Source organism: Palaemon carinicauda, chromosome 9 (genome assembly GCF_036898095.1).
Source record: "Palaemon carinicauda isolate YSFRI2023 chromosome 9, ASM3689809v2, whole genome shotgun sequence".
NCBI classification, from domain to species: Eukaryota; Metazoa; Arthropoda; class Malacostraca; order Decapoda; family Palaemonidae; genus Palaemon; species Palaemon carinicauda.
The window spans coordinates 113,869,547-113,896,940 of record NC_090733.1 but is presented as its reverse complement, the minus strand read 5'-3'; the positions used below and the strand labels follow the sequence as shown (position 1 = coordinate 113,896,940).

Genomic DNA, 27,394 nt, shown 5'->3' with positions numbered 1-27,394 from the left:
AACATAGGCACCCGAAGAGTTCCAAGTAACTCACTGTTCTACGCAGAGTTAGGTGCAGGTTTCATAACACTACCTGCGGCTACCACAAAATGTTTGACTTCGTGCACTTGTTTCGCATAATGTTTAAAGAAAACTCGCGAGGACTTCCAACCCGTGAAGTTTTTAAGGCTTTCAAAGTCCATACTCTGAAAGAAATTCAGAGATGATGCCACTTTTCTAGGATCATGACCAGCGGGTGTACTGTTAGGATCCGCTCTGCGAATGAAGTAGGTGATTTTCGCTCTTAATTGTTTCAGTGACAGGTCGCTGCCCGATGTTTCTCCTTTGAAGAGTTGGCCTCCACCAAAGTTTGAAGTTCTGCGAAGATAGACCTTGAGGCTCTCTACTGGACATAGAGAGGCATCCTCCTTCAGGGGGCATATTCTCCAAGGGCCCCATCTTTTGGTGGGTAATTCATTTTTGGCGAGAAACGTCGGATCAGGGGAGAGGGTAACTTCACCTGTATCGGTAAACAGGATGTGTCCATCCTCTCTTGATAATGCCACTATTTCGCTGACTCGAGCTCCTGAAGCGAGAGCAAAGAGAAATATAACTTTCTGAGTCAGATCCTTGAGATGGCATGAATCATTGTCCAAGTTGGAGGCGAAATGGAGCACCTTGTCTAGTGACCAGGAGATCGGTTTCGGTGGGGGTGCTGGGCGTAGGCGAGCACATGCTTTCGGTAGTTTGTTGAAGATGTCGCTGGACAGATCAATTTGGAAAGCATATAGAATTGGTCTGGTCAAGGCCGATTTGCAGGTTGATATCGTATTGGCTGCTAATCCCTGTCCATGAAGGTGAATAAAGAAGGACATGCAGAAATCAATCGTGATTTCTTTAGGATTTTTTGTCTTGACGAAGGAGACCCATTTCCTCCAGGATGATTCATATTGCCGTCTTGTGGATTCGGTCTTGTATTCCTCTAGGAAGTCCAGACTTTTCTTCGAGATCCCAAACCTCTTCTTTGCGGCTAGGGAGAGAAAATCATGAGATGAAGGTCCTTGATTTTCGATGATGAAGCGAAGACAGTCGACTTCTGTACTTGTTGAGAGAGAACTGGGCCCGGGAGAGGGATCAGCTTGGGCTGCAGCTCCAGGACCAGGGGGTACCAGTTGCTCCGAGGCCACTTGGGAGCCACTAGGGCCGCTGTCCCTTTGAAGGTTCTCAGTTTGGAGAGGACTTTCAACAGAAGGTTGGTGGGGGGGGAACAGGTAGATCTTGGACCATCTGTTCCAATCCAGTGACATGGCATCCACTGCTTCTGCTTTGGGGTCCTCGTACGGGGCCACATACCGAGGAAGATGATTGTTGTCGCTCGTTGCAAAGAGATCTATCTGAAGTTCTGGGACTTGGTGAGAGATGAAGGAGAACGATCTTGCGTCTAGAGACCATTCCGACTCTATCGGGTTTGTCCGAGATAGAGCATCCGCTGTCACGTTGCGGAATCCTTGTAGGTGAACTGCAGACAGGTGCCACTTCTTCTTCTCTGCCAGACGGAAGATTGGGAGAAGCACCTGATTTATCTGGGGCGATCTTGAGCCTTGGCGATTGAGACAACGAACTACCACCGAGTTGTCTAGGGTTAGACGGATGTGGATCGAGGGCGGCGGGGATAACTTCTTTAGGGTTAGAAGGACCGCCATGGCCTCCAAGATGTTTATGTGGAACGTCTTGAACAGGGGAGACCAGGTGCCTTGAGCCTGTTTTTGGTGGGAGTGACCTCCCCAACCCTCCAGCGAAGCGTCCGTGTGGATGTTGAGTGATGGAGGAGGGTGTTGGAGAGGAATGGACCTTTTCAGGGCCTTTGCTTCTGACCACGGCTTTAGGAGAAGTCGTAGTCTGTTTGGAAGCCGTCTCTTGAGGTCTCTTCGAGCGATGGATGCCGAACGTCTCCAGACTCCCGCGGCATCCTTTAGCTGTGCGCGAAGCACTGGGTTTGTCACTGAGGCGAACTGTAGAGAGCCTAGAACTCGTTCCTGCTGGCGTCTTGAAATGCGTTTGGATTTCAGCAGTCGCTTGACAGACCCTGCTATTTCCTTCCTTTTCTTCTGGGGGATGGAAAGGCGGTGTGACTGAAGGTTCCAGTGGATTCCCAACCACTGGAACTTCTGAGCTGGAGAGAGGCGAGATTTTTTCTCGTTGATCTTGAATCCCAGGTGTTCTAGGTACTGGGTGACTTTGTTGCAAGATTTTACACAATCTTCGGGCGATGGAGCCCAGACTAGCCAGTCGTCGAGGTAGGCCATCACCTGGACGTTTCGTAGGCGGAGCTGTTGTACTATGGCATTCGCCAGTTTTGTGAAGATCCGAGGGGCCACGTTGAGGCCGAAGGGCATGGCCCGGAAGGCGTAGCTTTTCCTTTGGAGTCGAAATCCTAGGTAGGAGGAAGCGTGATGGTTCATTGGAACGTGCCAGTAGGCATCCGCCAGGTCTATGGAGACCGTGTAGGAACCTCGAGGCAGAAGGGTCCTTATCTGTTGAAGAGTCAGCATCTTGAACTTGTCGTTCGCTATGAACTTGTTGAGGGGGGATAAGTCCAGAATGACTCTGAGTTTGTCTGAGTCTTTCTTGGGGACACAAAACAGTCTCCCTTGGAACCTGGTGGACTTTACCTTCCTTATCACCTTCTTGTTCAAGAGATCTAGGACATATTCTTCCAGAAGAGGGGTTGATTGTTGGAAGAATTGCTGGAAGATTGGGGGTGGTTGAGTCCAACTCCAGCCTAGACCCTTCTTGACGATGCTGTGTGCCCAGGGATCGAAGGTCCAACGATCCTGGAATTGGCGGAGTCTTCCTCCCACCGGAAGCACTTCATTGCTTCTGGTGTCCCGAGGGCTTGCTGCCTCGGCCGCTAGCTCCCTTTCCTCCTCTGCCTCTGGAGGGACGGCGAGAAGCGTCTTTGCTTGCACCCCTGTATGAGCCTCTACCTTTGGGACGAAAGGTAGTTGACTGTTGCTCGAAAGCAGGGGTGAAGACCGGTGACTGTGACAACACCGGTTGGGGGACCAATTGAAAGGTCTGTTGTGGTTGGGCAACCACTTGGGAGGTAGCGGGTCCCGGAAACTGACGTCTTTGTTGACGTTGCTGGGGTTTCTGTTTTTGGGATTTCCTCTTAGGTTGAGGTCCGTCGTCCTGAGAGGGTTTCCTTTTCCTGGACATGCCCCACTTGTGGAGAAGGTTCCTATTCTCCGTGGCGGCTCTGTCGGTGATTTCCTTCACGAGGTCAGAAGGAAAGAGGTGTTTACCCCAGATGTTGGAGGAAATCAGCCTCCGGGGTTCGTGTTTCACGGTGGCACCTGCAAACACGAATTCACGACAGGCTCTCCGAGACTTTATGAAGTGGTACAAGTCCTTCATCACGGTCATCAGGTGGGATTTGGAGAGTACCATGTAGTGGTCTGGTACTCTGGTGTCACAGGCCATAATTTCAAGTTGGACTTGATGAGATAAGGATGCTGCGAGCCTCTCCTTCGTATCTTGTTCCCGACGAAGGAGGTGATCGTTGAGCTTAGGGAGGTCTTCATTAAACTGACGTCCGGCGACGTCAGGATCTAGTTTTCCCACGACGAAAGTATGCTGGACATCCTTCCAGTGTCGAGCGTCAGGGGGAGTTACTATGGAGAAGGGTCTGCACTCCTCCAGTGCAGGGCAGGCTTTCCCCTCTTCCGCAGCTTTAAGGCACGCAGCTAAGGCCTTTTCCAGGAATGGAAGAATCGCACTTTCAGGTGCGACATAAGTAGGGTGCTTCTTGCTCAGGGCCGGAAGCTTAGAGCAGGTAAAGCCCCTACTCTTGAATGTGGTGGCTAGCATAGCCTGGGCCTTTGCGAGATCGAACACTATCTCTTCCTTCGGTTCGGTCTCTTCCTTCGAGGCAGGTTCAGAACGCAGACGGACGTAACAGTCCGGGTAGGCCTCAAAGTTTGGGAAGAACTCCACGTCTTCCAAGGGGACCGTGCCGATCTTATCGCTGACGAAGATCCTGCCGGTCGCGATAACCATATGCTCAGCATACCTCCACGGGTTGGCATGTGAGCAAGCGGGGAGATCCTTAACCGAAATCCTCTTCGGTTCTCTGGATCCCATCATGGACCTGATGAACTCCTGATTCTCCTTCAACCTGTCGTCCATGACGGCTCTAATCAGTCGGATCATTTCTTGAGTGGAAGAAGAGGGATCCGGGGTCGAGGAGGTAGACGGAATAGACACTTCCGTCGGTGTAGGAGTAGGAGCGGGGATGGAAGGAGGAGCGACCTCTTGCTCCGACTCGGCGTATTCCACCTTGTCTTCGTCATCTTCGGCTCCTTGAGCCATAAGCGTCTTCTCCGTGTCTTCCGAGACATCCGACATCTGTTCGTCATCTCCGGAATCCAGGCGGCACTCATGCATGGACTGAGCCATGACAACATCAGGTTCCACTGTAAGTTGGACAATGGGAATCACGTCTTTGGGTACCACTGAATCAGGGGAGGCCTTAGGGAACAGGAGTGACCTCAATTCTTCGGTGGCCAGGTAAGGTCCGGTGGCATTTTTCTGGAAGCCACGCACCCACTTGCGTAGCTTTTCACGAGAAATGTCTCTGACCTCCGCTGAGGGAGGGTTATGGAAGGCGTCAACTAGGTGAGCCTGGCAGACCGTACAGTTCAGTGGATTCCAAAACTTCAGATCCCCTTTCTTGTCGGCACAAGGGGCGTGAGTCCTGCAAGCCGTATGCCCGTAAAACTGCGGGCGTTTCACAGCGCAGAAGGCGAAGTCACACTTCATCTGCTCCTCCTGTGGAAGAAAGAGAAAATGAGTATGGGGGAGTCATAAGAATGGCTCTTAAACTAAGTTAATATTAATTATTAATTTTAACTTAATGAAGGGTGTGATGCATAGAGATTGAAATAGTAAAGGAGAACATACTCCATGCATCTCGCCCGGCTGGTTACCGTAAGCTTTGTCCTTGGATAATCCGAGAGACCGAAGGCACCGGATAGTATTCCTTAGAGTTCCATATGGCAATGGAATTCCGTGGAAAAACCAAGGGTAAGATTGGGACCGAGATCATTCGGTCCCAAACTAGGGGCTAGAGGGCCTCCTTTTAAGGTAACTGCTTCCGGCAACCAGCCGTGCTAAGATGCACGCAGCATGCTGGAATTTAGAAGAATGCAAAGAGACAGCATGATCCCTAACAGAACAGTACCAAGGTATTGATCTTAATAGTGGAAACAGCCCATCTGTTTGCGGTATAGGGCTATCAGTATCATATGATAGCTAGAAGAAGAGGGTGCAAGTATTCTTGACGCCTCCGGGGGTTTCCGGCAAGCCGCCGGCATGCCGGAGGTCGCTCCGACAGAGTTTCTGGCATTAAGACAGACAAAATGTAAGTCAAGGGTATACCAGGGTGGCGGCCGCCGGTACAACGGCGGCACGCCGGCAGGGGAGCGGCGGCTCCGGCAGTCGGAGGATGCCGGTTTGGTGACTGGGACAATGTTATAGCGGAACCGGGTTGCCGGCAATAGATGCCGGCACTCCGGCGGCCGACCGGCGAGCGGACGACAAGCTAGGAGGGAGGAGAGCCGCCGGTAGGAGCCGGCGGCAGTCGGCAGTCCCCCGGCACACAGGGGGCTGGCGGCAAGGGTAGGGAGAGTCACCAAGGAAGGAGGCGGGTATCGCCGACAGTGGAGGCGGCAAGAGACCAGCACCCGGATAGTGAGAGAGACAGGGGGGGGGAGGGATGCAGGAAGTTCAGTCATGGACTCCGGACGTCCCCCCCCTGAGAGGGTGTACCCATGATAGAGACAGGCTCTATCATCCAGGAGCAGGGGTCACTGAGGACCGGGAGCTAGGTAGCCCAAGGGAGGGCTAGGGGACACCCAAAGAGGGGAGCCCCCCATATGCAGAACACATCTAGAGACTAACCCCATAGGACACTATGAAGGGTATATGTACCAGAGCGGACTGCACAGGGAAGCTCGGGTAGCCCTACTACTCCACCCTAAGGAGGAGTTGTAGGACAGGGGACAGATGGGTATAGACTAACCTAAGCATAGGCTAGGCTATACAAGAGATAGGTGGGGAGGGGAGTAGAGAGAAGTCTTCCAAGGAAGGGTTTCTGTACCAGAGCGGCCACTAGGGAAAGGGAGGACACTCCCTAACCTAAGATAAGGCAGACCGGCTGAAACGGTGCATGGGTACAGTTTCAGCAGGGAACAGAGAAACCTTCCTAACCTAACCTAGATCAGGGCTAATAGTCCTGAACTAGGAAATTTAGAAGACATATCGCTATCGCAGGATAGTCATAGACTAATCCTAGCCATAGAGGTAGGGCTAGCCTAACCTCACTCTCGGACGCAACCCTAAGGGGGGTTCATTCCCATAGGGAGGACTGAGAGGCGATAAATACTCCATTAGACACTTGATCCCTTTACTCAGAAAGGGAATCAAGGCTAATTAGAGGGAATGCCAAGGCAGGGGATGAAGGAAGCATATAGGGGTCCTACAAGTAGGTTAGGTTAGAAAGAGACACTAACTAACCTATCCCCTATATGGTCCCTGAAGGCGAAAAAACATTGCATCACGGTCGAAAGTATTGTAAAATAATGCCACTATCTTCATAACTTAGCCTAGGATCACTAATAAAATCATGCATGAACACTTATGTACAGGCGCTCTGGCCTGGGGGCTATAGTAGCCGACTGGTATGAGGTCAATCGATGACCGATAAAAAGCGTCGAAACACGATATAAAAGTTCCTAGCTATGAAGACTAAATAAACTAATGTATTCGATTAGTAAATAAGGCCGGAAGCGTTGTTGTGGCTAACTAAATAAGGCATGCATAACAACAACGACGCCATAAAATGGCGGGTCCGGTAGAGGCACAGCTCTGCCACAAAACAGCAATTATCTCGGAAAGTAATATTTACTTTACGGCCAGAGCTTAACTAAACAATACTGGAACCTTGTACTCAACTTTCCAGAAGATGGTGAGGCTGAAGGTAGCGACATAACGTAGATGCAAATCGATAAATGAAGCACAGGGAAAATCCATCTAAGTAGGGCAAGCTACTAAACAAAGGATGAAGACGGGCGTGACGTCATTTGAGCAATGGCGCCCGTTTGTTTACGTCTCGAGTATCAGTAGTAGCCACGAGTGAGATTGGCTGTGGAGCGGCTCCCAGCTATTCTCAACCCTTACACACCGAAGCATTAACTCTGTTCGGGGTGAAGATAGCTATGTGGCGCGTTCAGACATGCGTCCCCTGTTGATATACGATGTCTTAAAGGGAAACCTTTGGGATACTCGCTCCAGAAGTTAGAATTCTGTGATAACCTGTGGTTAAATTCTCTGGGAATATCTTAGTAGTTTTATACCCAAGGAAGCTACCAAAAAGGAACCTTCCATCAGGACGCCATGGCTTGAGCCCAAAAAAGTAGTTACTGGTGGTCTGTTGGTAACATTCTTGCCTGGTGATCCCCAGACTGGGGTTCGAGTCCCGCTCAAACTCAGTAGTTCCTTTGGTTGCCGCAACCTCACCGTTCTTTTGAGTTAAAGATGGAAGAGTTGTGAGGGAGCCTATAGGTCTATCTGCTGAGTCATCAGCAGCCATTGCCAACCCTCCTTGGTCCTAGCTTGGGTGGAGAGGGGCCTTAGGTGCTGATCATTTGTATTGATGGTCAGTCTCTTAAGCATTGTCTCTGCCATTCATGAGTAGCCTTTAAACCTTTAAACTATGCATTTTTCCAACAAATTATGGTATTAATACACATCTGCCATTACTGATAGATATAATAGACATGTTTATTGGTTACCACATACAAAAAACTCTGGTTTCCGATTACTGTATGGTCCTAACATACTGTATTGGGATGGAAAAATAGAGAATTTATGGTCCTTCCATAATACTTGTACTTTTTGGAGATGGAGAAATAGAGAGTTTTGTGGTTTGCACTGACTAAAATGGTTAGAAATACAAGACACAATCAGTTTGAAAGATGTAAAGTAAATTTATTTTATTGGGAAAGTGTAGTATCAATACTGTGGGTTTTATCAGAAAATCACATCCAATCTTCCCATACATTTATTAGTACTATGTCTTAAAAAGAATTAGTTTTGGCAATTAATACCTCATTAAAATTTCCTGAAGATTGGGTGGTATGTATGAGCTTGGTTTTTGAGAAGGGCAAAATTTGGAAACACCCTTGTAACCTAACCATAGTCACATGACCCCATAAGGGGAAAGTGCTACCTGTGCACCTCACACAGTGGACTGAAGGTATTACTAAAAGGTCTTAGTAGTATCCCTTTAACCCAGAGTTGCTCCCCCATTCTAGTCCAATTTTTCACCTGTTCCCACTTCCTTTCTTCCGTCTTTCTATCCAAAATCTCTTAGTGCAACTAAAGGGTTTTTCCTCCAATTAGCACCTTGGCCTCCCCAAGTGCAGTGTGGGGCCATAAGGCCAAAATTTCACAAATCCATCCATAGTCGCATGAAATGAAGATACAGTACTCGATGATACATCTAAATCATTTTATTATTATTATTATTACTTGCTAAGCTACAACCCTAGTTGGAAAAGCAGAATGCTATAAGCCCAGGGGCTCCAACTGGAAAAATAGACCAGTGAGGAAAGGAAATAAGGAAAAATAAAATCATCTTAGGAAGAGTAACATCAAAATAAATATCTATATAAACTATATAAAACTTTAACAAAACAAGAGGAAGAGAAATAGGATAGAATAGTGTGCCTGAGTGTACCCTCAAGCAAGAGAACTCTAACCCAAGACAGTGGAAGACCATGGTACAGAGGATATGGCACTGCCCAAAACTAGAGAACAATGGTTTGATTTTGAATTGTCCTTCTCCTAGAAGAGTTATTTACCATAGCTAAAGAGTCTCTTCTACCCTTACCAAGGGGAAAGTGGCCACTGAACAACTACAGTGCAGTAGTTAACCCCTCGAGAGAAGAAGAATTGTTTGGTAACCTCAGTGTTGTCAAGTGTATGAGGACAGAGGAAAATGTGTAAAGAATAGGCCAGACTATTCAGTGTGTGTGTGTGTAGGCAAAGGGAAAATGAACCGTAACCAGAGAGAAGGATCCAATGTAGTACTGTCTGGCGAGTCAAAAGACCCCATAACTCTCTAGCGGTAGTATCTCAACAGGTGGGTGGCTAGTGCCCTGGCCAACCTACTACCTATCAGAATTTAGTAATTTAGTCCTAATTTATTGAAATGGAAATTTTCGATACTGATAGTGTGTCTAGAATTTAGGTTCAGATTACATAGATGATTTATTAAAAAAAATTTTAAGCAATACAGTATCCCAGTGAAGGTTGGAGGGCTCCAGGGTTGAGTAGCTCTCCCCACCTCCAAGTCAAATATGGACAATAAGTGCTACAGTCCCTGGGCAGGTTATGGGGATCAGGGGTTAGTAGCCCTCTACCTCTCTGCCATTTAGAACAATAAGCGATACAGCATCCCAGTGCAGGGTATGGGGATCTAAACGTGAGTAGCTCTCCCCCTCCCAGTCACATATGGAAAGGAAGAGCTACAGCATCTCAGGGCAGGTTATGGGCGTCTATGGCTGAGTAGTTCTCCCTGTTCTAGTCAGTTAGAACGATAAGATATACAACATCCCAGTGCAGGTTATGGGGATCTAAGCATGAGTAGCTCCCCCCCCTTCCAAGTCTAGTATGGAAAGGAAGAGCTACAGTATCTCTGGGCAGGTTATGGGGATTCAGGGCTGAGTAGCCCTCTACCTCCCAGTCAGTTAGAACACTAAGCGATACAGCATCCCAGTGCAGGTTATGGGGATCTAAGCGTGAGTAGCTCTTCCACTCCCAGTCACCTATGGAAAGGAAGAGCTACAGCATCTCAGGGCAGGTTATGGGGATCTAGGGCTGAGTAGCTCTCCCCCTCCCAGTCAGTTAGAACAGCTAGCGATACAGTATCCCAGTGCAGGTTATGGAGATTTAAGCATAATTAGCTCTCCCCCTCCCAGTCATGTATGGAAAGGAAGAGCTACAGCATCTCAGGGTAGGTTATCGAGATCTAGGGCTGAGTAGCTTTCCCGCTCCCAGTCAGTTAGAACAATAAGATATACAGCATCCCAGCGCAGGTTATGGGGATCTACGCATGAGTAGCTCTCCCCCCCCCCCTCCAAGTCATGTATGGAAAGGAAGAGCTACAGCATCTCAGGGCAGGTTATGGGGATCTACGGCTGAGTAGCCCTCCCCCTCCTAGTCAGTTAGAACAATTAGCAATACAGAAGGGGACTTGAGCATGTGATTGGGCTCAAAACATAGAGATTCTAGTGTAAATACTGTAATACATCATGATGGTGATTTGAATTCTATAGCTAGCAGTCTTTCATATGTAGTATACAGTACAATAGTGTATAGGATATTTTAAAGGCAGTGTAAAAGGTTGTACCAGATGAAATAGAAAGATTTATAGTTCTATGTTAGTGTTTTTATTTGTTTATTGCTGTGAAGTATAAGACTGTTTAGATGGCAGTTATAAAGCTCTGAAACTGACAACTCCTCTGGATTAACTACAGCTCCAATATTGATACAAGATTTATTCTATAAATCGACGACAGTAAATACCTGTACAGTCCTATAAGATTTTAAATATCCTGTTCAGTAAATTCATTAGCCCCATATTAATTTGAAGAATTGTGAGAGTTCTAAATCTGAAGTTAGTCAGTGGTAGTTTCATTGTTGAATAGCACGTAAAAGTTTAAATACTGCACATGAACAGGCATTCTAATGCATATTTATATGTTTGGTTTATTTTTAATTTAGTAATTTATTCTGACAGATTGTTGACACTGAGATAAATCCTTATGTTGATGAATGGGAGGAAAGTGGACGATGGCCAGCCCACAAAATCATGAAGAAATTTGGTGATGCTGGTCTGCTTGGAATAACTAAACCTGTTGGTGAGTTGACAAGTTCAAAACATGACTAATTTTCAATATTAAACTTACCCGATAATCATGTAGCTGTCAACTCCGTTGCCCGACAGAATTCTATGGAGGGATACGCCAGCTATCACAATACTAGAAGGGGGTGTATTTACCAGCGCCACCTGTGGCCAGGTACTCAAGTACTTCTTGTTGACACCTCCTCAATTATTCCTCTGTCGTGCTTCCGGCAAGACGTTCTGGGATACGCTTATGTTCTTGGAGTATTTTCACGACTTTGGTGAAGTATTTCTCTTTGATTTCGGCTGTCGCTTTACTGGAAACTTCTATATTAGCTTAGTTAGCTTTTGGAATTAATTTGATTAATTTTGGTGACGAGAGAGTATGAACTCTCGTTCACCTTTCAATGGCCGACCCTTCCCTTAGACGGAAGTGTTGGTGTCTAAGAGAGTATAGACTCTCTTTCTTAATTTTGCTTAACAAAAGTTATAGATTTATTTTATATCTCTCCGCCTCTTATAGGCCTCTTCGATTAACTTCCTTTTATTATAAACTCATTAAAATTAATTTTTATATTTGTTTATATTCGACCTTCCTAATAGTAGGCGGTCTTTTACCGAAGTTAATTAACTTTGAGCCCGTCATTTCGGTTTTACCTGTTAACATATTATGCTTTTTTAATGTTTTTGAAAGAATTTCTTTGATAGTCTCGTACTGTTTTCAAAGTTGAACTAACGTTTTGTTTTGTCTCTGCAGTTGTTGACGTTCAGAACGTTCAACTTGCACTCTATCGTTACGATAGAGAAAGAATGTTCACGGTTTCACGTTGCAGTAAGAGTAACCGTGTCTAGCGTTTTGTTCATTCTTTCTTAACTTAATGGTTTTGATCCTAATAAAGGAACTTTTCAGTTTTTTCCTTTAACAATAATATGTTTTAACGATATATATGATTGGGCTCTTCTCTCAGGTTCTAAGTCAAGAGAGAGAGAGAGAGAGAGAGATAGAGACGGAGGGAGAAAGAGGATAAACGTTTCATTCAAGCCTGCCAGGCGTACGAGTAACGTCGTTATCGTTTTTTGCTCTTCTCCCTAGTCTCTTTAGGGGAAGAAACTAAACGTTTCTAGAGTGATCTAGTGTTTAGTCTCTTTCCAACCACTGAATTATCTTTCATTAGATTTTTCTGTTACATTGTAATTCTGTTGTCGCAATTACTAACTTTGAGAAAGGATAGAATTGCGTATTTCAGGTACAAACCACTTAAAGTTTCGAGTTCAGTGAAATAAGTGCAAACAGAAATCAAAGTGATAAGTGATTAGTGCGTGAGGGTACTTTTGTGCGCGCCAGTCGTCCTCCCAGTCCGGGACCTCTTGCAAGCTCCCAAGCCCAGGGGAGAAGCAATGTCGAAGGGCATAAGGGTTCAGCAGGCCTTGATCGGCGCACAGAAGTATTCTCGGTGGTTGTGGGCGTGTCTTACCGAGACCGTCACTCCCACCCGCAGACGATTGAGCCCTTATTTTGCTCGTCTGCAGAAGAGATTAGGGGAGAAAATAAAGGCAGAGTAACGCTGGTCTCAGGTCTCAAGACTTCTTAAACGTTAAGTCCAGACCTATGCCAGACGTACGAAGTTAAAGTTCACAACCCGAGTGCATCCATACAGTCACAACTTTCGGTCTTGATGCGTGAGTGTCGGGCTGAGAGTGTTGCACCTCCTCCTCCGCCTACACTCCCTCCACCTGTTCTCGCTCCGCCTGTGCTAGCCCAGCCTGCACCTGCTCCGCCTGTGCTCGCCCAGCCTGCACCTGCTCCGCCTGTGCTCGCCCAGCCTGCACCTGCTCCGCCTGTGCTCGCCCAGCCTGCACCTGCTCCGCCTGGTCGCAGCACCATCTGCCAGGCGTACGATGTTGTGAACTCTACTACAGTCCATGCAAGCACAGCTTTCGGACTTGATGAGTGAGTGTCGGGCTGAGAGTGTTGCTCCTCCGCCTCCGCCTACACTCCCTCCTCCTACACTCGCTCCGCCTGATCACAGTACCATCTGCCAGGCGTACGATGTTGTGGACTCTACTACAGTCCATGCAAGCACAGCTTTCGGACTTGATGAGTGAGTGTCGGGCTGAGAGTGTTGCTCCTCCGCCTCCGCCTACACTCCCTCCTCCTACACTCGCTCCGCCTGATCACAGTACCATCTGCCAGGCGTATGATGTTGTGGACTCTACTACAGTCCATGCAAGCACAGCTTTCGGACTTGATGCGTGAGTGTCGGGCTGAGAGTGTTGCTCCTCCGCCTCCGCCTACACTCCCTCCACCTACACTCGCTCCGCCTGATCGCAGTACCACCTGCCAGCAGTTCCACCTGCCAGGCGTACGATGTTGAGACACGTGCTGAGTTTGCTGTTCCCTGTGGTGTTCAGCCTCCGCCTTTCTTAAGGCAACCTTTACATTGGGATCAGGAGGATTATACCTCTCTTCCTCCGCCTCCACTTGCTGCTCCACCAGTGATGCAACACTCGGTTGAGGTACAACAACCTCTCCCGTCCATGAGTCAGTTTCCTCAGCTCTTGCTGCAGCGAGCTCAACCCTCCATAAGGCAAGCACCACAACACCTTAGCCTTGCGCCTCAGGAGCCTCAGCTTGCGAGACATTTACCTTGTTCTGCGCAGCCTCTTCCTCATCGCGCTCCGCTCACACCACAGGAACTGGAACTTGCTACTCCGCTTCCGCCAACCGCTCAGCAAGCGCAACCCTTGGGTTCAACCACTCATGCTAGGAGTCAGCCTCCTCCACCCATGCGCCTTCCTTCTGCTTGTCTTTTATTCAGCCTTGGCAGACTGAGCCTCAGGTGTTCCCTCATCGGAGTCTTGAAGAGGAAACCACACTATTGTTGTTCCAGCTCGTTCTGACTCTGCTGTTCAGCATACCATGGTTTAAACTCCATGCAAGCATGCATAAAGCACTCTAGCACTGGTCATGGAATTTCTGAGAAATGTTAAACGCCATGCACACGCTCTGCTTTCCTTTCAGCAGGCTCTGCTTACAGCAGGCTCTGCTTACTTCATGCTCAGCATTCAGCATGCTCTGCATTCAGCATGCTCTGCATACAACATGCTCTGCATACAGCATGCTCTGCTTTCAGCATGCTCTGCATTCAACATGCTCTACATACAGCATGCTCTGCATACAGCATACTCTGCATACATCATGCTCTGCATACCTTACCGCATGCTTCTCAACACATCTTGGGTTGTTGCCAACTCACTAGACTGTCAAGCAGTTTCATAACGTTGCCTTCTAGTCTGCTGCTTTGCACCAGTGAACTCTCACTCAGAGAACTTAGCTTTTCTAGGATAAGGTCCCTGTAGATGAGAAAGTTCTTTTCTCCCTCCTTCTGATATTCCCTTGAGGACTCTGTCATTTGGAGGGAGCCTTTAGCTGCATAACCTCTTATGGACTTTTATTTAAGCATAACATGCTTACAGGGAAGGTAATGGTTACACTTCAGCCGCTAATCCCGTCTGTTACCACACCTGCTCCCATAGACCTTGAGCTGTGTTGCATGACATGCAGTCCAAGCTTAGTCCTTGTTAGAGGATTTTTTGTTTACGGAGTCAATGTGTCACGGGGAAGACGTTCAACAACCAACAGAAGGGACTTGTTGTGACGCAGTGCGGCAACCTCAGCAACCCGTTAAGGAGTTGTCTGTACGACCCAGACAGTCTAGACAGATTCGGGTTGTCACTGTACTTCCTCGCTTGCCCATGATTGACAGTTTACAGACTGTGCAGCAGTATCATGATCTTGTGTCCGGCTCCGTCAGAAGACTGGCTTTTAAGAGCTCCCTCAAGTCGTCGCTATCTGGAGATTTTCAAATGGACCTGGATCTGACCAAGGAACTGGGCCTCCTGGTCAATTTTGAGGAGTCTCAGCTCGTTCCATCCCAGACCATTGTCTCCTTGGGTATGGATCTTCAGAGTCGAGCTTTTCGGACTTGTCCGTCGGCCCCAAGGATCTTCCAAGCCCTAGAATGCATCCAGAGCATGCTGAGAAGGAACCGATGCTTAGTCAGGCAGTGGATGAGTCTAACAGGGACACTTTCATCGCTGGCCCTGTTCATCGAGTTAAGGAGACTCCACCTCCGCCCCCTTCAGTATCATCTAGCTGCTCACTGGATAAAGGACATGACGCTAGAGACGGGCTCAGTTCCTGTTTCCGAAGAGATGAGGTCTACTCTAACGTGGTGGAAGAACAGCATTCTTCTCAAGGAAGGTCTACCTTTGGCTGTTCAGACCTCCGACCACCGTCTCTTCTCGGACGCATCGGACACGGGCTGGGGTGCGACACTGGACGAACAGGAATGCTCGGGAACATGGAATCAGGAGCAAAGGACACTTCACATCTATTGCAAGGAGTTGTTGGCAGTTCATTTGGCCTTGATAAACTTCAAGTCCCTCCAGCTTAACAAGGTGGTGGAGGTGAACTCCGACTACACCACAGCCTTGGCTTACATCTCCAAGCAGGGAGGGACTCATTCGAGGAAGTTGTTCGAGATCGCAAGGGACCTCCTCATTTGGTCAAAAGATCGAAAGCTCACGCTGGTAACGAGGCTCATTCAGGGCGATATGAATGTCATGGCAGATCGCCTCAGCCGGAAGGGTCAGGTCTTCCCCACAGAGTGGACCCTTCACAAGAATGTTTGCAGCAGACTTTGGGCCCTGTGGGGTCAGCCAACCATAGATCTATTCGCTACCTCGATGACCAAGAGGCTCCTCTTGTATTGTTCTCCGATTCCAGACCCAGCAGCAGTTCGCGTGGATGCCTTTCTGCTGGATTGGTCCCATCTCAACCTGTATGCATTCCCGCCGTTCAAGATTGTCAACAGGGTACTTCAGAAGTTCGCCTCTCACAAAGGGACACGGCTGACGTTGGTTGCTCCCCTCTGGCCCGCGAGAGAATGGTTCACTGAGGTACTGCAATGGCTGGTCGACGTTCCCAGGACTCTTCCTCCTAGAGTGGACCTTCTGCGTCAACCTCACGTAAAGAAGGTACACCCAACCTCCACGCTCTTCGTCTGACTGCCTTCAGACTATCGAAAGACTCTCAAGAGCTAGGGGCTTTTCGAAGGAGGCAGCCAGAGCGATTGCCAGAGCAAGGACGACATCCACTCTCAGAGTCTATCAGTCTTAATGGGAAGTCTTCCGAAGCTGGTGCAAGGCCAATGCAGTTTTCCTCAACCAGTACCAATGTAACCCAGATTGCTGACTTCCTGTTACATCTAAGGAACGTAAGATCCCTATCAGCTCCTACGATCAAGGGTTACAGAAGTTTGTTGGCAGCGGTTTTCCGCCACAGAGGCTTGGATCTTTCCTCCAACAAAGATCTACAGGACCTCCTTAGGTCTTTTGAGACCTCAAAGGAACGTCGGTTGTCCACTCCAGGCTGGAATCTAGACGTGGTCCTAAGGTTCCTAATGTCATCAGGATTTGAACCGCTCCAATCAGCCTCTTTTAAGGACCTCACATTAAAAACTCTTTTCCTCGTGTGCTTAGCAACAGGTAAAAGAGTAAGTGAGATCCACGCCTTCAGCAGGAACATAGGTTTCACATCTGAAACGGCTACATGTTCCTTGCAGCTCGGTTTTTTGGCTAAAAACGAGCTTCCTTCCCGTCCTTGGCCTAAGTCGTTCGAGATCCCAAGCCTGTCCAACATGGTGGGGAACGAACTGGAGAGAGTACTTTGCCCAGTTAGAGCTCTTAAGTACTATCTAAGAAGGTCAAAACCATTACGAGGACAATCAGAAGCCTTATGGTGTGCTATCAAGAAGCCTTCTCTACCAATGTCTAAGAACTCAGTTTCTTACTACATCAGGCTTCTGATTAGAGAAGCAAATTCTCATCTGAAGGAAGAAGACCTTGCTTTGCTGAAGGTAAGGACACATGAAGTGAGAGCTGTGGCTACTTCAGTGGCCTTCAAACAGAACCGTTCTCTGCAGAGTGTTATGGATGCAACCTATTGGAGAAACAAGTCAGTGTTCGCATCATTCTATCTCAAAGATGTCCAGTCTCTTTACGAGTACTGCTACACCCTGGGTCCATTCGTAGCAACGAATGCAGTAGTAGGCGAGGGCTCAGCCACTACATTCCCATAATCCCATAACTTTTTAACCTTTCTCTTGAATACTTTTTATGGGTTGTACGGTCGGCTAAGAAGCCTTCCACATCCTTGTTGATTTGGCGGGTGGTCAATTCTTTCTTGAGAAGCGCCAAGGTTAAAGGTTGTGATGAGGTCCTTTAGTATGGGTTGCAGCCCTGTATACTTTAGCACCTTTGAGTTGATTCAGCCTCCCAAGAGGAACGCTGCGCTCAGTAAGGAAGACGATCTTATTAAAGGCAGAGTAACGGTTCAAGTCGTCTTCCTTACCAGGTACTTATTATTTCATTGTTATTGTGGATAACTGATTATATGAAATATGGGATACTTAGCTATCCTTTAATCTTGTACACTGGTTTTCACCCACCCCCCTGGGTGTGAATCAGCTACATGATTATCGGGTAAGTTTAATATTGAAAAATGTTATTTTTATTAATAAAATAAATTTTTGAATATACTTACCCGATAATCATGATTTAATCGACCCTCCCTTCCTCCCCATAGAGAACCAGTGGACCGAGGAATAATTGAGGAGGTGTCAACAAGAAGTACTTGAGTACCTGGCCACAGGTGGCGCTGGTAAATACACCCCCTTCTAGTATTGTGATAGCTGGCGTATCCCTCCATAGAATTCTGTCGGGCAACGGAGTTGACAGCTACATGATTATCGGGTAAGTATATTCAAAAATTTATTTTATTAATAAAAATAACATTTTTAGCAGAAGCTATTTTCTTTATTATAATGAATTGTCTTTTACTACCAATACGTGCATACAATTATATTCAGATGCAGGTCTTTTTACTGTATATGGGTAAACTTTTGTCCAACACCTAATCACCATATAAGAATACTCACTGTACAGTACAGTACATAGATTTACAGTCTCATATGGTACTTTTCAATTCAATGAATTTGCCTACTAACAACTCCTGTACAATTATACTACTACAGTAAAAGATAATTACAATGTTTGTGTAATTTTTGATATACAGTATCCTTGAACTAGAAGCGTCTTTGAGCACACTATGTATAAAATTTAAATACTTTATAGAAATAATGTAAATATGGTGTGCAAATTTATGCCAATTTCTTACAGGTATAAGATTTCAAACATATATCTCCTTCGGGGGAAAGGGTTCTTTATTTTGTTCAAGAATATGCATTCATGTACAGACTAGCAAGTATGGTGTGGTTATGTAAGACTTGTTAGCTAAACACATTACATTTCAACTACAGTATATACAAAATAGTAGAAAGTTTGACAAGACTGTGTGAACTATACAGTACAATATGTTTTATTTAAATTATTTACAGAATATGGAGGCCTTGGATTAGACTACAAGTATCAAACTGCATTTTCAGAAGCAATGGGATATGCCAAGGCTTTAGGAGTTGTAATGGGAGTTGGGGTGCAGACAGATGTTGCAACACCAGCTCTTGCTAGGTATTCCTAATTTTATTATTTTTAGCATAAATATGAAATATTTTTTATTTTGACATGGTTTTCATTAAGATCAAGTTGCTTAAAAGGTGTGAATCCCACTGTTTCTGGTAAAGGCAAGTTTGATGTGATATGGTTTGTTCCAATGCAATACAAAACCTTGTCTCTAATAGGATATACTTTCAGCTTGGCTGGCAATTCATCTATTAAAATCTGTAACAAGGTGTTGGTAGTTAATGACAGGTAGTGGGGAAGTGCACAAGAGTATCCACTTTGTTTTTAGCTGCTAGAGTTTAGGCGTATACCAAGTGCCATCAACTGGCCGTTTCAACTTTTTTCTTCTGGTGTATGATAAGCATTTCATTCTAGTGTATGGTTAGCAGATTTTTGTATGTAAGGGAATTTAAGGAAGGCAAAAGGTTTTATAATTTTATTGATAACTGTAGCTGACTGACAGTTTCTGTGTAATCTGCTGATACAGGTACAGTAAACACTTTTTGTTCCTGTTAACATCTTCCTGTTGCTGTTTATTCCCTTGTTGATATGTAGTAGTGATAATGATTTCATCGTAACTTTCAATGAACCGCCATTGCTCACCGTCGATAGATGGAGAACTTGGTTATTCCTTCACCTCTGCCTCACTTTTATTTCCTAGTTCCAAGAGTGGATCGTTGCATTCATTGATCTTAGAGCGCACTGTCGGTCAGGAAAAAAGGCTACCACTTCTTTTCCCCCTTTTCTTTTTTTGACGATTAGTCCTTTAAGACCTATCGATAGGAGTTACATAAAAGTGATTCCTAATGTTTCTCTCCCTGTGGGAGCAACTATATTGCCCAATCCTTCACAAAGGATGCAGAAAGAGATGGCAAGATTACATGCTACTTTGCGTTCGCCCATTAGGGAGCTAATATGCTGCAGGATGCTATTACATTCTTGGTGCTTCTAAGAGAGTGCCACCTCCTATGATAGCAGTTGCACATTCTTACATGAACATCTCAATTGTTCGACACCTCACTTGTTCGCTTGCCAATTAGTGGTACTGTACTACAGTATGCATAAGCATGCTACATTCTGCTTTCGTTATTCGCAGGTTCTCTCTTCGCAGATTTAGTCATTCTCGATACAAGAACCGTATAGCCTATTAGATAAAAAATTACGTATTTGCAATATGTACTTTCGTGGCCTGAAAATTTCAAACTGTCCGTATTCCTTTGCAACCGGTAAGTTTCGTTGTAGTGGGTTGCGGACTGCAGCCGGACGTAGCACGCAGACTGCCTGATTCTAGGATGTCGACCACACTCTAGCTGCACTGCATAAAAATGCTGTGAATTGCCCCTGAGAGCTGGGCAAATAAATCAAAGCTACATGGACACTGGACACCATCCATTAATTTGTTTCTGGGCTAGGAGACTCAACTGTAAGCCTAAGAACTTTCATAGGACTTATCCATTGTAACAGACATGGCAACTTAGGTAAGATTGTTTAAACATCAGCCAGAAAGTATTAAAAAAAAAATATCAAAACTCTTTTTGAAGGTGTGATGAATTGCTCGAGTCTCTGGTAAGATTTTCTTCATTACTTTCAAAATTACAGATTAATATCTAGGCGGTATATCTTTGCAATCCATATTTTCCAGTAGTTATATAAGTGGATGAGCAATCTGGTGGAGTAACGAGAACTTTGGGTGTGGAGGAAATGCCTCTTTTAATCTCGATGAAGTTACTGGCAGCAGGGTGATGTATGATTGGATTTAAGGTGATAGACAAGTTATCTCTTCTGCTTCTACTCCTGATCCCTGGCTGATGATCTTACTGGAATTAATATGGACTGCCAGGGGTCACTTGCCTTCGTTAGATAGGTACTGCACATCACAAGGAACTAGCTATCCTTTGATGACTCTAGCCAATGAATCCTCTATGCATTTAGTCAGTCAATGGAAAGAGAAGGTGACAGAATGACCCCTAGTCCTGGGCGTAGCAGGGTTTTAAGATTCTCCCGGTATAAATACTATAGCAAGATTAAAAATTGATAATTGGAATGTTGGACCCAAAAATCGGACTGGAAAGTTACAGCAAGTGGAGTATGAATTTATAAATATAATTTGGATTTATTAGCCCTAAATGAAACACATTTAAAGGGATTGGTAATGAAATATTAGACCAAGGCAATATATATATATCTATGCAGGAAGAACAGATGGAGTTTGAAGAGAAGGGGTAGGAATGTTGATAACACCAAGAGTAGAAAAAGCATTAACTGAGTGGAGAGCTGTAAATAAATTGTTATTTGCACGGTTTAAATCAAAGCAATGCTATATAAGTATTATAGTTTGCTATGCACCAACAAATGATTCCCCTGAAGAAAGGTAAGAGAAATACTATGAAGAACTGCAGTGTAATACAGTAGTTGAAATCCCAGAGAGAGATATGATAGTTGGGACTAGAGATGTCAATGCTTAAGTAGAATGGAATAATCGAGGTATAGAGAATGCGATGGGTGTTGAGGGTCTTGGCAAAGTTGCAAATGTATATGGAGCACTTTTCATAAGTTTTTGTTCAACAAACAATCTTGCCATTGGAGTTACTCTTCCAGCACAAGGACATCCACAAATGTACATGGACTTCACCATGTGGCAATTACAAAAATCAAATAGATCCCATAGCTATCAATAAAGAGAGAAATGTAAGAAGCTATAGAGGTGCAGATATTGGTAGTGATCACTGGTTCCTCATTACCACATTGAAATTAAAACTGAAAGCACCCAGCAGAAATGCAGATAGAATACCTTTTGATACAACTAAGCTTCTAGATCAGCACAGAGAAACATTAACAATTGAATGTAGGAATCAGTTTGCAGTCTTAGAGGCTTTAAGAGACAAATAGCAGACAATTAGTGAAGTATGAAGTCAGTTTTGCGACATCCAACTACAAGGAGAAAGCCATGGATATCAAATGATACTTGGAATACTATAAAAAAGGAGACAAAGACAGAAATTGATTGTTGAAAGCAGTTGAGGAAATAATGAAAATTACAGGGTAGAGCCTGCTAAGTATTCCAGTATTGATAGTGAGGTCAAAAGGAAAGCCAGGAATGACTGGAGAGTATATTTAGACATAAAAGCAGAGATAAGGCTGACAAATCTATGAATTCAGGGAGTGGTTATGGTGTAAGAATTGCTCATAGAATTATTAATGAAATTTCTATGCAGGCAAAGAAGAAGAATATACCCATCAAAAAGAGAGATGAATCTGTTATAACAACAGAAAATTAAGAAAGGCAACGTTGGATGGAAAACTTTAGTGAGGTCATACCTGAAGTCGAAGCTAGCATTAGGAGATGGAAAGCCCCTGGATATGATGGGAACACTGCCGAGATGATATTGACCGAAAATTAAGTGATCCCCAAAATACTCACAAGATTATTTTGTAAAATGTGGCCTGAAGAGGCTAAACCTTATGAATGGGAGCTAGGATTGTTGGCCAAAAAAGAAAAAGACAATTGATTGCAATAATTATAGAGGCATCACACATCTATGTCAGTTGTCGTGAATATATATACAGTAGTATGCATATTCTAAAGAGACTAGAGAGAAAGATTGGTGAAAAGCTGAGAGATGAACAAGCAGTATTTAGTAAAGGTTGTTGTACCAACAAAATTTTCATTTCAGGATGTTATATAGCATTGTGTAGAATATAGAAATCCTCTTTTGATGACTATGGATTATGAAAAACCCTTTTGGTAGTGTGCACCGGCCAATTTTGTGGAGAGTCCTGGGTTATTATGAAAATTCTCTTAAATATGTAAATATTCATGATGGTCAAGTAAGATTTCAATGGTTTTCAAAGCAGATGATCCCCTTAGTGGCTTTTCAAAGGGAAATAAGTCAGTGGCATGGTGTGCACAGTACCTTGTGTTAGGGTGTGTCCATACAATAAGGCAGTGCCTGACAGGCAAACTCATTACCAGACAATAATGGGTTGCAGGAATGAGCAGCAGTGATGTCAGAAGCATAAAAACTGAAGGCATGACTCTGGCAACAAATAGTGTTACTAGAGCTACTGTTAACATCATGGTCTCTTTACGCTTTCACTAGGTAGAGATTGGCAGAAAAAGTTTTAATCCTGTCTACACACAGGTTCCAAACTCTGTCTTACTTAGGGCTCTGAAATTATTTGGAAGTTTTCAGTCCAGTGCAGCAAGTTATCATTTACATAGCGGTTAACAATATTAAAATGAAAATAAAGAAAACTTCACTATGCAAGATTAGAATTGTTACACTTAGCTAAAACAAGGAAATGTGTGTAAAAAAAGAATCCTATAAGAAGTGGTTACTTATAAGAACTGCAAGAGGAAAGCATGAGACTATTTTACATGAACGGCAAGATGGTTATGAATCAGACTAGAAAAAGTTCATGAGAATAGACTCCAACATAGTTTGTGATCTTTAGTAGAAGTTAAAGCCATCTAAAAGCATAACATTTGAGAGACAGAACTAAAAAAAACTAACCGCGGGGTGTCATGCAGAAAAATTGTTACTTAAGGAAAAGGTACCTGCCAGGGCTGTAGTTTCTTGTCTTGAGCTTTCAACACAGCTGTAAGATAGTTTGCTCATGATTTTCTCGCTTCTGACTCCAAAGCTGTTCTTTACCACTCCTCATCATGTTCTGGTAATGATGTTTGCCTGTCATACGCTGCCTGGTCATTGGAGATCATACCATGCCTCGAGCGAGAACGAGACTTTTTCTTCTTGCGGGATTTCTCCCTCTTCCTTTTGTTAAGGTTCCTGTCTTTGTCCTCTGATGACGAAGAAGACGAAGAGTCCGATGACGACGACGAGGATGAGGACGGAGCTCTCTGACCGGCCGACACGTCCAAGACCGTTGGGGGAAAATCACGTCGTTTCTTAGGTGCGGGCGGTTGCAGAAACACGGGGGGTAGCGTAGCCGAGGGAGCCGGAGGCTTCCCCACGAGCCCTTTACAGAGCCATTGATCTACCTCCTCTCTAACGGGAGACCTGAAGGGAGTCCTAGGTTTCACCCACGTGGCGGGGTCCGAAGACGACGAACTACCTTTCTCTGTGTCTCCCCCGGCGGTTGAAGCACACGAAACACGCCACGAGGCAGGGGAAGTATCGGCACTCGGCCTACCCCACATAGGATCTTCCGAGGCGACGGGACCTGCGGGCACCAGGCCCTCGCCTCCTACCCACACTTCTGCACTCCACTCAGGCCCCACACATGCCTGCCCCACACTGGACACATCCCCCACAGGAAAATCAGACTTGGGGAAGGGCAATGGGCCTCTTCCCCGCAACGGACTTACCTCGTCCCCTACGCTGGGTAGGGGAAGAAGGGCGGGCGCTACGGTCTGCCGATTCGTCTGGCGAACCTGCAGGCGAAGAAATGCTGGAATCTTTAGGCATCTTCTTAGCTGCCTTCTTCTTCTTCGTCCCGAAGCGCACCCACTGGATCTCAGTCCAATCAGCACACTCCGGGCACGTAGAGGTAGGGGAACACGCTTTCCCCCTACACGTGAAGCACAGGGAGTGAGGATCAACCTCAGGCTTGGAGAGGAAAGCCCCACAAGACTTCCCAGCCACAGGCCCAGGGCAACGACGAGGATGCTACATAACACAAAGCTAACACACCAAGAGACACAAGGATGAACGGGAAAGTGAAAATGAAAACACGTGGGTAACACGCGGTAAGCACGACACGTGGGTCGCACAAGGTAAGAGAGAGCGCGGCGAGATGTTTATCGCGTCGCGACCAGAAACTTACTGGCCTTTCGACCTGAGCTAGCACGCTGCCTGACCCCGGGGTCGCCTTGGGGCATGTACCACACTGCCAGAGGTTGACCCCGTAGAAAACGGGAAGAGGGAGATAAACTATACAAAAAGCTGGTCGGTTAGGTAGAGTTAACCAGTAACTCCTAAGAAGGTAGTTCTAGGTAAGTATGTTAGGAAAAATACAAATTACTTAAAAATTTGTGATGTTGTTCTGGGAAAAATCTACTGTACATTCTTAAGGTATTTGTGCTTTTTCAATAGTTTGAAAACCAGAATACTGTATAATACTGGGCATAAGAAGAACTGTTCTTCAGTATCATATAACCAAACAAGCTAACAATAAGGCTATTATTACAGTATATCTTGTTGGCATAGGTGTATGAGTTGGACATCAGCAGTTCTCAAATGATAAGTTAACCCTTTTACCCCCAAAGGACGTACTGGTACGTTTCACAAAACTCATCCCTTTACCCCCATGGACGTACCGGTACGTCCTTGCAAAAAAATGCTATAAAAAAATTTTTTTTTCATATTTTTGATAATTTTTTGAGAAAATTCAGGCATTTTCCAAGAGAATGAGACCAACCTGACCTCTCTATGACGAAAATTAAGGCTGTTAGAGCAATTTAGAAAATATATACTGCAAAATGTTCTGGGGGAAAAATAACTCCTTGGGGGTTAAGGGTTGGAAATTTCCAAAGAGCCTGGGGGTAAAAGGGTTAGATGTCAAAGTAGTGTTGTTTAGATATCCAAATTCCCTCGGTTTTATTTATAAAAGAACTTCACGTAACTTGATATGTTTCAGCTTTGGAAGCGACTACCTAAAAAGAGAGTTCTTGGTTCCAAGTATTACTGGAGATGTAGTTGGTTGCTTGGGGATCAGTGAGCCTAATGCAGGGTCTGATGTTGCTGGCCTTATGACCACTGCACGCCGCCAAGGAGATGACCTGATCATCAACGGCCAGAAACTCTGGATTACAAATTCTTGGTCTGCCGACTGGATGTGTTTACTCTGTAACACAAGTCAGGGACATCCTCATAAGAATAAGTCTCTTGTTATGGTTCCCATGAATTTACCAGGTTAGAGGTTTTAACTGCATAAGCATTTTTAAAAACATACATGATATAATATTGAATTGTTGACTGTTTTCAACATTTATACAATTGGTATGAAGGCAGGTTGTGCAGTATATGTACACTTGAAACTAGTAAAACCTTAAAGTAGAGTTATAAAGATAAGCCATGTAATTGAAATTCGTATTGATCATGGCGTAATTAGATTTTGTTGCATATGCAGCATATCACAGAGATTTTAAGGAAAGAATATTAGAAAGAAACTATACATTGTTAAATATAGTAACAAATTTTTGTACTGGGATTTGATATGGAGACAGTACATGAGAATTTATAATCCTCAAGATTTTCATTTTCAGGTGTTCATCTAACAAAACTAATTGATAAACTAGGTATGCGGAGCTCTGATACGGGTCAAATTTTCTTTGACGAAGTTCGTGTCCCTGCAAAACATATTATTGGGGAAGAAGGCAAAGGATTTATTTATCAAATGCTTGGGGTAAGCATTATGATTTTGATAATTCTTTGAATATTAGAAGTCTAATAAAATTTCTTATTTCTATACTCACCTGATGTTCATATTGCTTCTCCAGAAGCTTGGTTTATCAACACACACCCATGAAATTTTAGAAATTTTAAAGTTTTCCAATTCTCTTTCACATTAACCTGTATATTCCCTTAACGTAGAAGTAGAGTCCTCTAGAAGTAAGTGGTAGAAAGCCCAGTTTGTCACATTAGGAAGTACTGAATAATTTTCAGTTTCAAAGTCTATATTATTTCTCCGCTTGTTACTAATGAGTCGGTGGATAGGAGGGTGGGCATAGATATGAACATCTGGAGAGACTAGAAATAAGTAATTTTATTATCATACAGTATTAAAATTCTAAATATTTCTTTGAATTTAACCTGATGTTTATATTGCTGACTCCCCTACACTTTGGTGGCAGGGCACAATTGAAGAAAAGAGAGGGATAAATCTCAATAAAAGTAATGCAATGAGGTTAAAGTTACAAACCTGGTCTAGATTACTTGTCTAGTTTACTTTGATAAACCATTTAAACTATAATTTTCAATATTAATCTTACCCGACAATCATGTAGCTGTCAACTCTGTTGCCGACAGAAATCTACGGTCGGGATACGCCAGCGATCGCTATACAGGTGGGGGTGAACACCACAGCGCCATCTGTGGTCAGGTACTCCAGTACTTCTTGTAAACACCACCTCAATTTTTCCTCTGTCGTGCCTCCGGCTAGACCTACATGGATACGCTGTTGATTCTGGAGTTATTGCTCACGATTTGGTGATGTATTTGCTCTAGAGTTTAGCCTTCGCTATTCAGGAAGCTATATCATTAGCTTAGCAAGTTTTTGGAATTAATTTGATTTAATTTTTGATTTAATTTTGGTACGAAGAGAGTATGAACTCTCTTTCACTTTTAAATGGCCGACCCTTCCCTTAGACGGAAGTGTTGGTGTCGAAGAGAGTATAGACTCTCTTAATTTTGCTTAACAAAGTTATAGATTTATTTTATATCTCTCCGCCTTTTATAGGCCTCTTTGATTAACTTCCTTTTATTATAAACTTATTAAAATTAATTTTTATATTTGTTTATATTCGACCTTTCCTAATAGTAGGCGGTCTTTTCTTGGAACCGAAGTTAATTAACATTGAGCCCGTCATTTCGTTTTTACCTGTTAACATACAGTGATACCTCGGTACTCGACCATAATCCGTTCGAGATCCGTGTTCGACCTCCGATTTGTTCGAGTACCGAATTTTTTTTCCCCATAAGAAATAATGGTATATATTCTATTCCGTTCCCAAGCACTCGAACAGGCCCAAAATATTAATAAAACGTGTACCTAAACAACAATAATTATCTAAATGTGTATGAAATTGGTCAGAAAATCCTATAAAACAATTTTAAACCATTTACTGTACTAAAATAAAACAATTTTAAACCATTTTCTGTACTGTAGTGAACATACCTTTGA

At 44.6% G+C, this 27,394-nt stretch overlaps 1 protein-coding gene across 1 annotated transcript in view; it reads left to right on the top strand.

Annotated features, from left to right (window-relative positions):
- LOC137646837 (probable acyl-CoA dehydrogenase 6) overlaps positions 1 to 27,394 on the top strand; it is an 87,918-nt gene that overhangs the window by 11,411 nt on the left and 49,113 nt on the right. The window contains exons 2-5 of the mRNA XM_068379915.1: positions 10,844 to 10,964; positions 18,409 to 18,538; positions 25,130 to 25,404; positions 25,758 to 25,897. Of these exons, the coding sequence (XP_068236016.1) occupies positions 10,844 to 10,964; positions 18,409 to 18,538; positions 25,130 to 25,404; positions 25,758 to 25,897 (666 nt within the window). The remainder of the gene's footprint in view (positions 1 to 10,843; positions 10,965 to 18,408; positions 18,539 to 25,129; positions 25,405 to 25,757; positions 25,898 to 27,394) is intronic.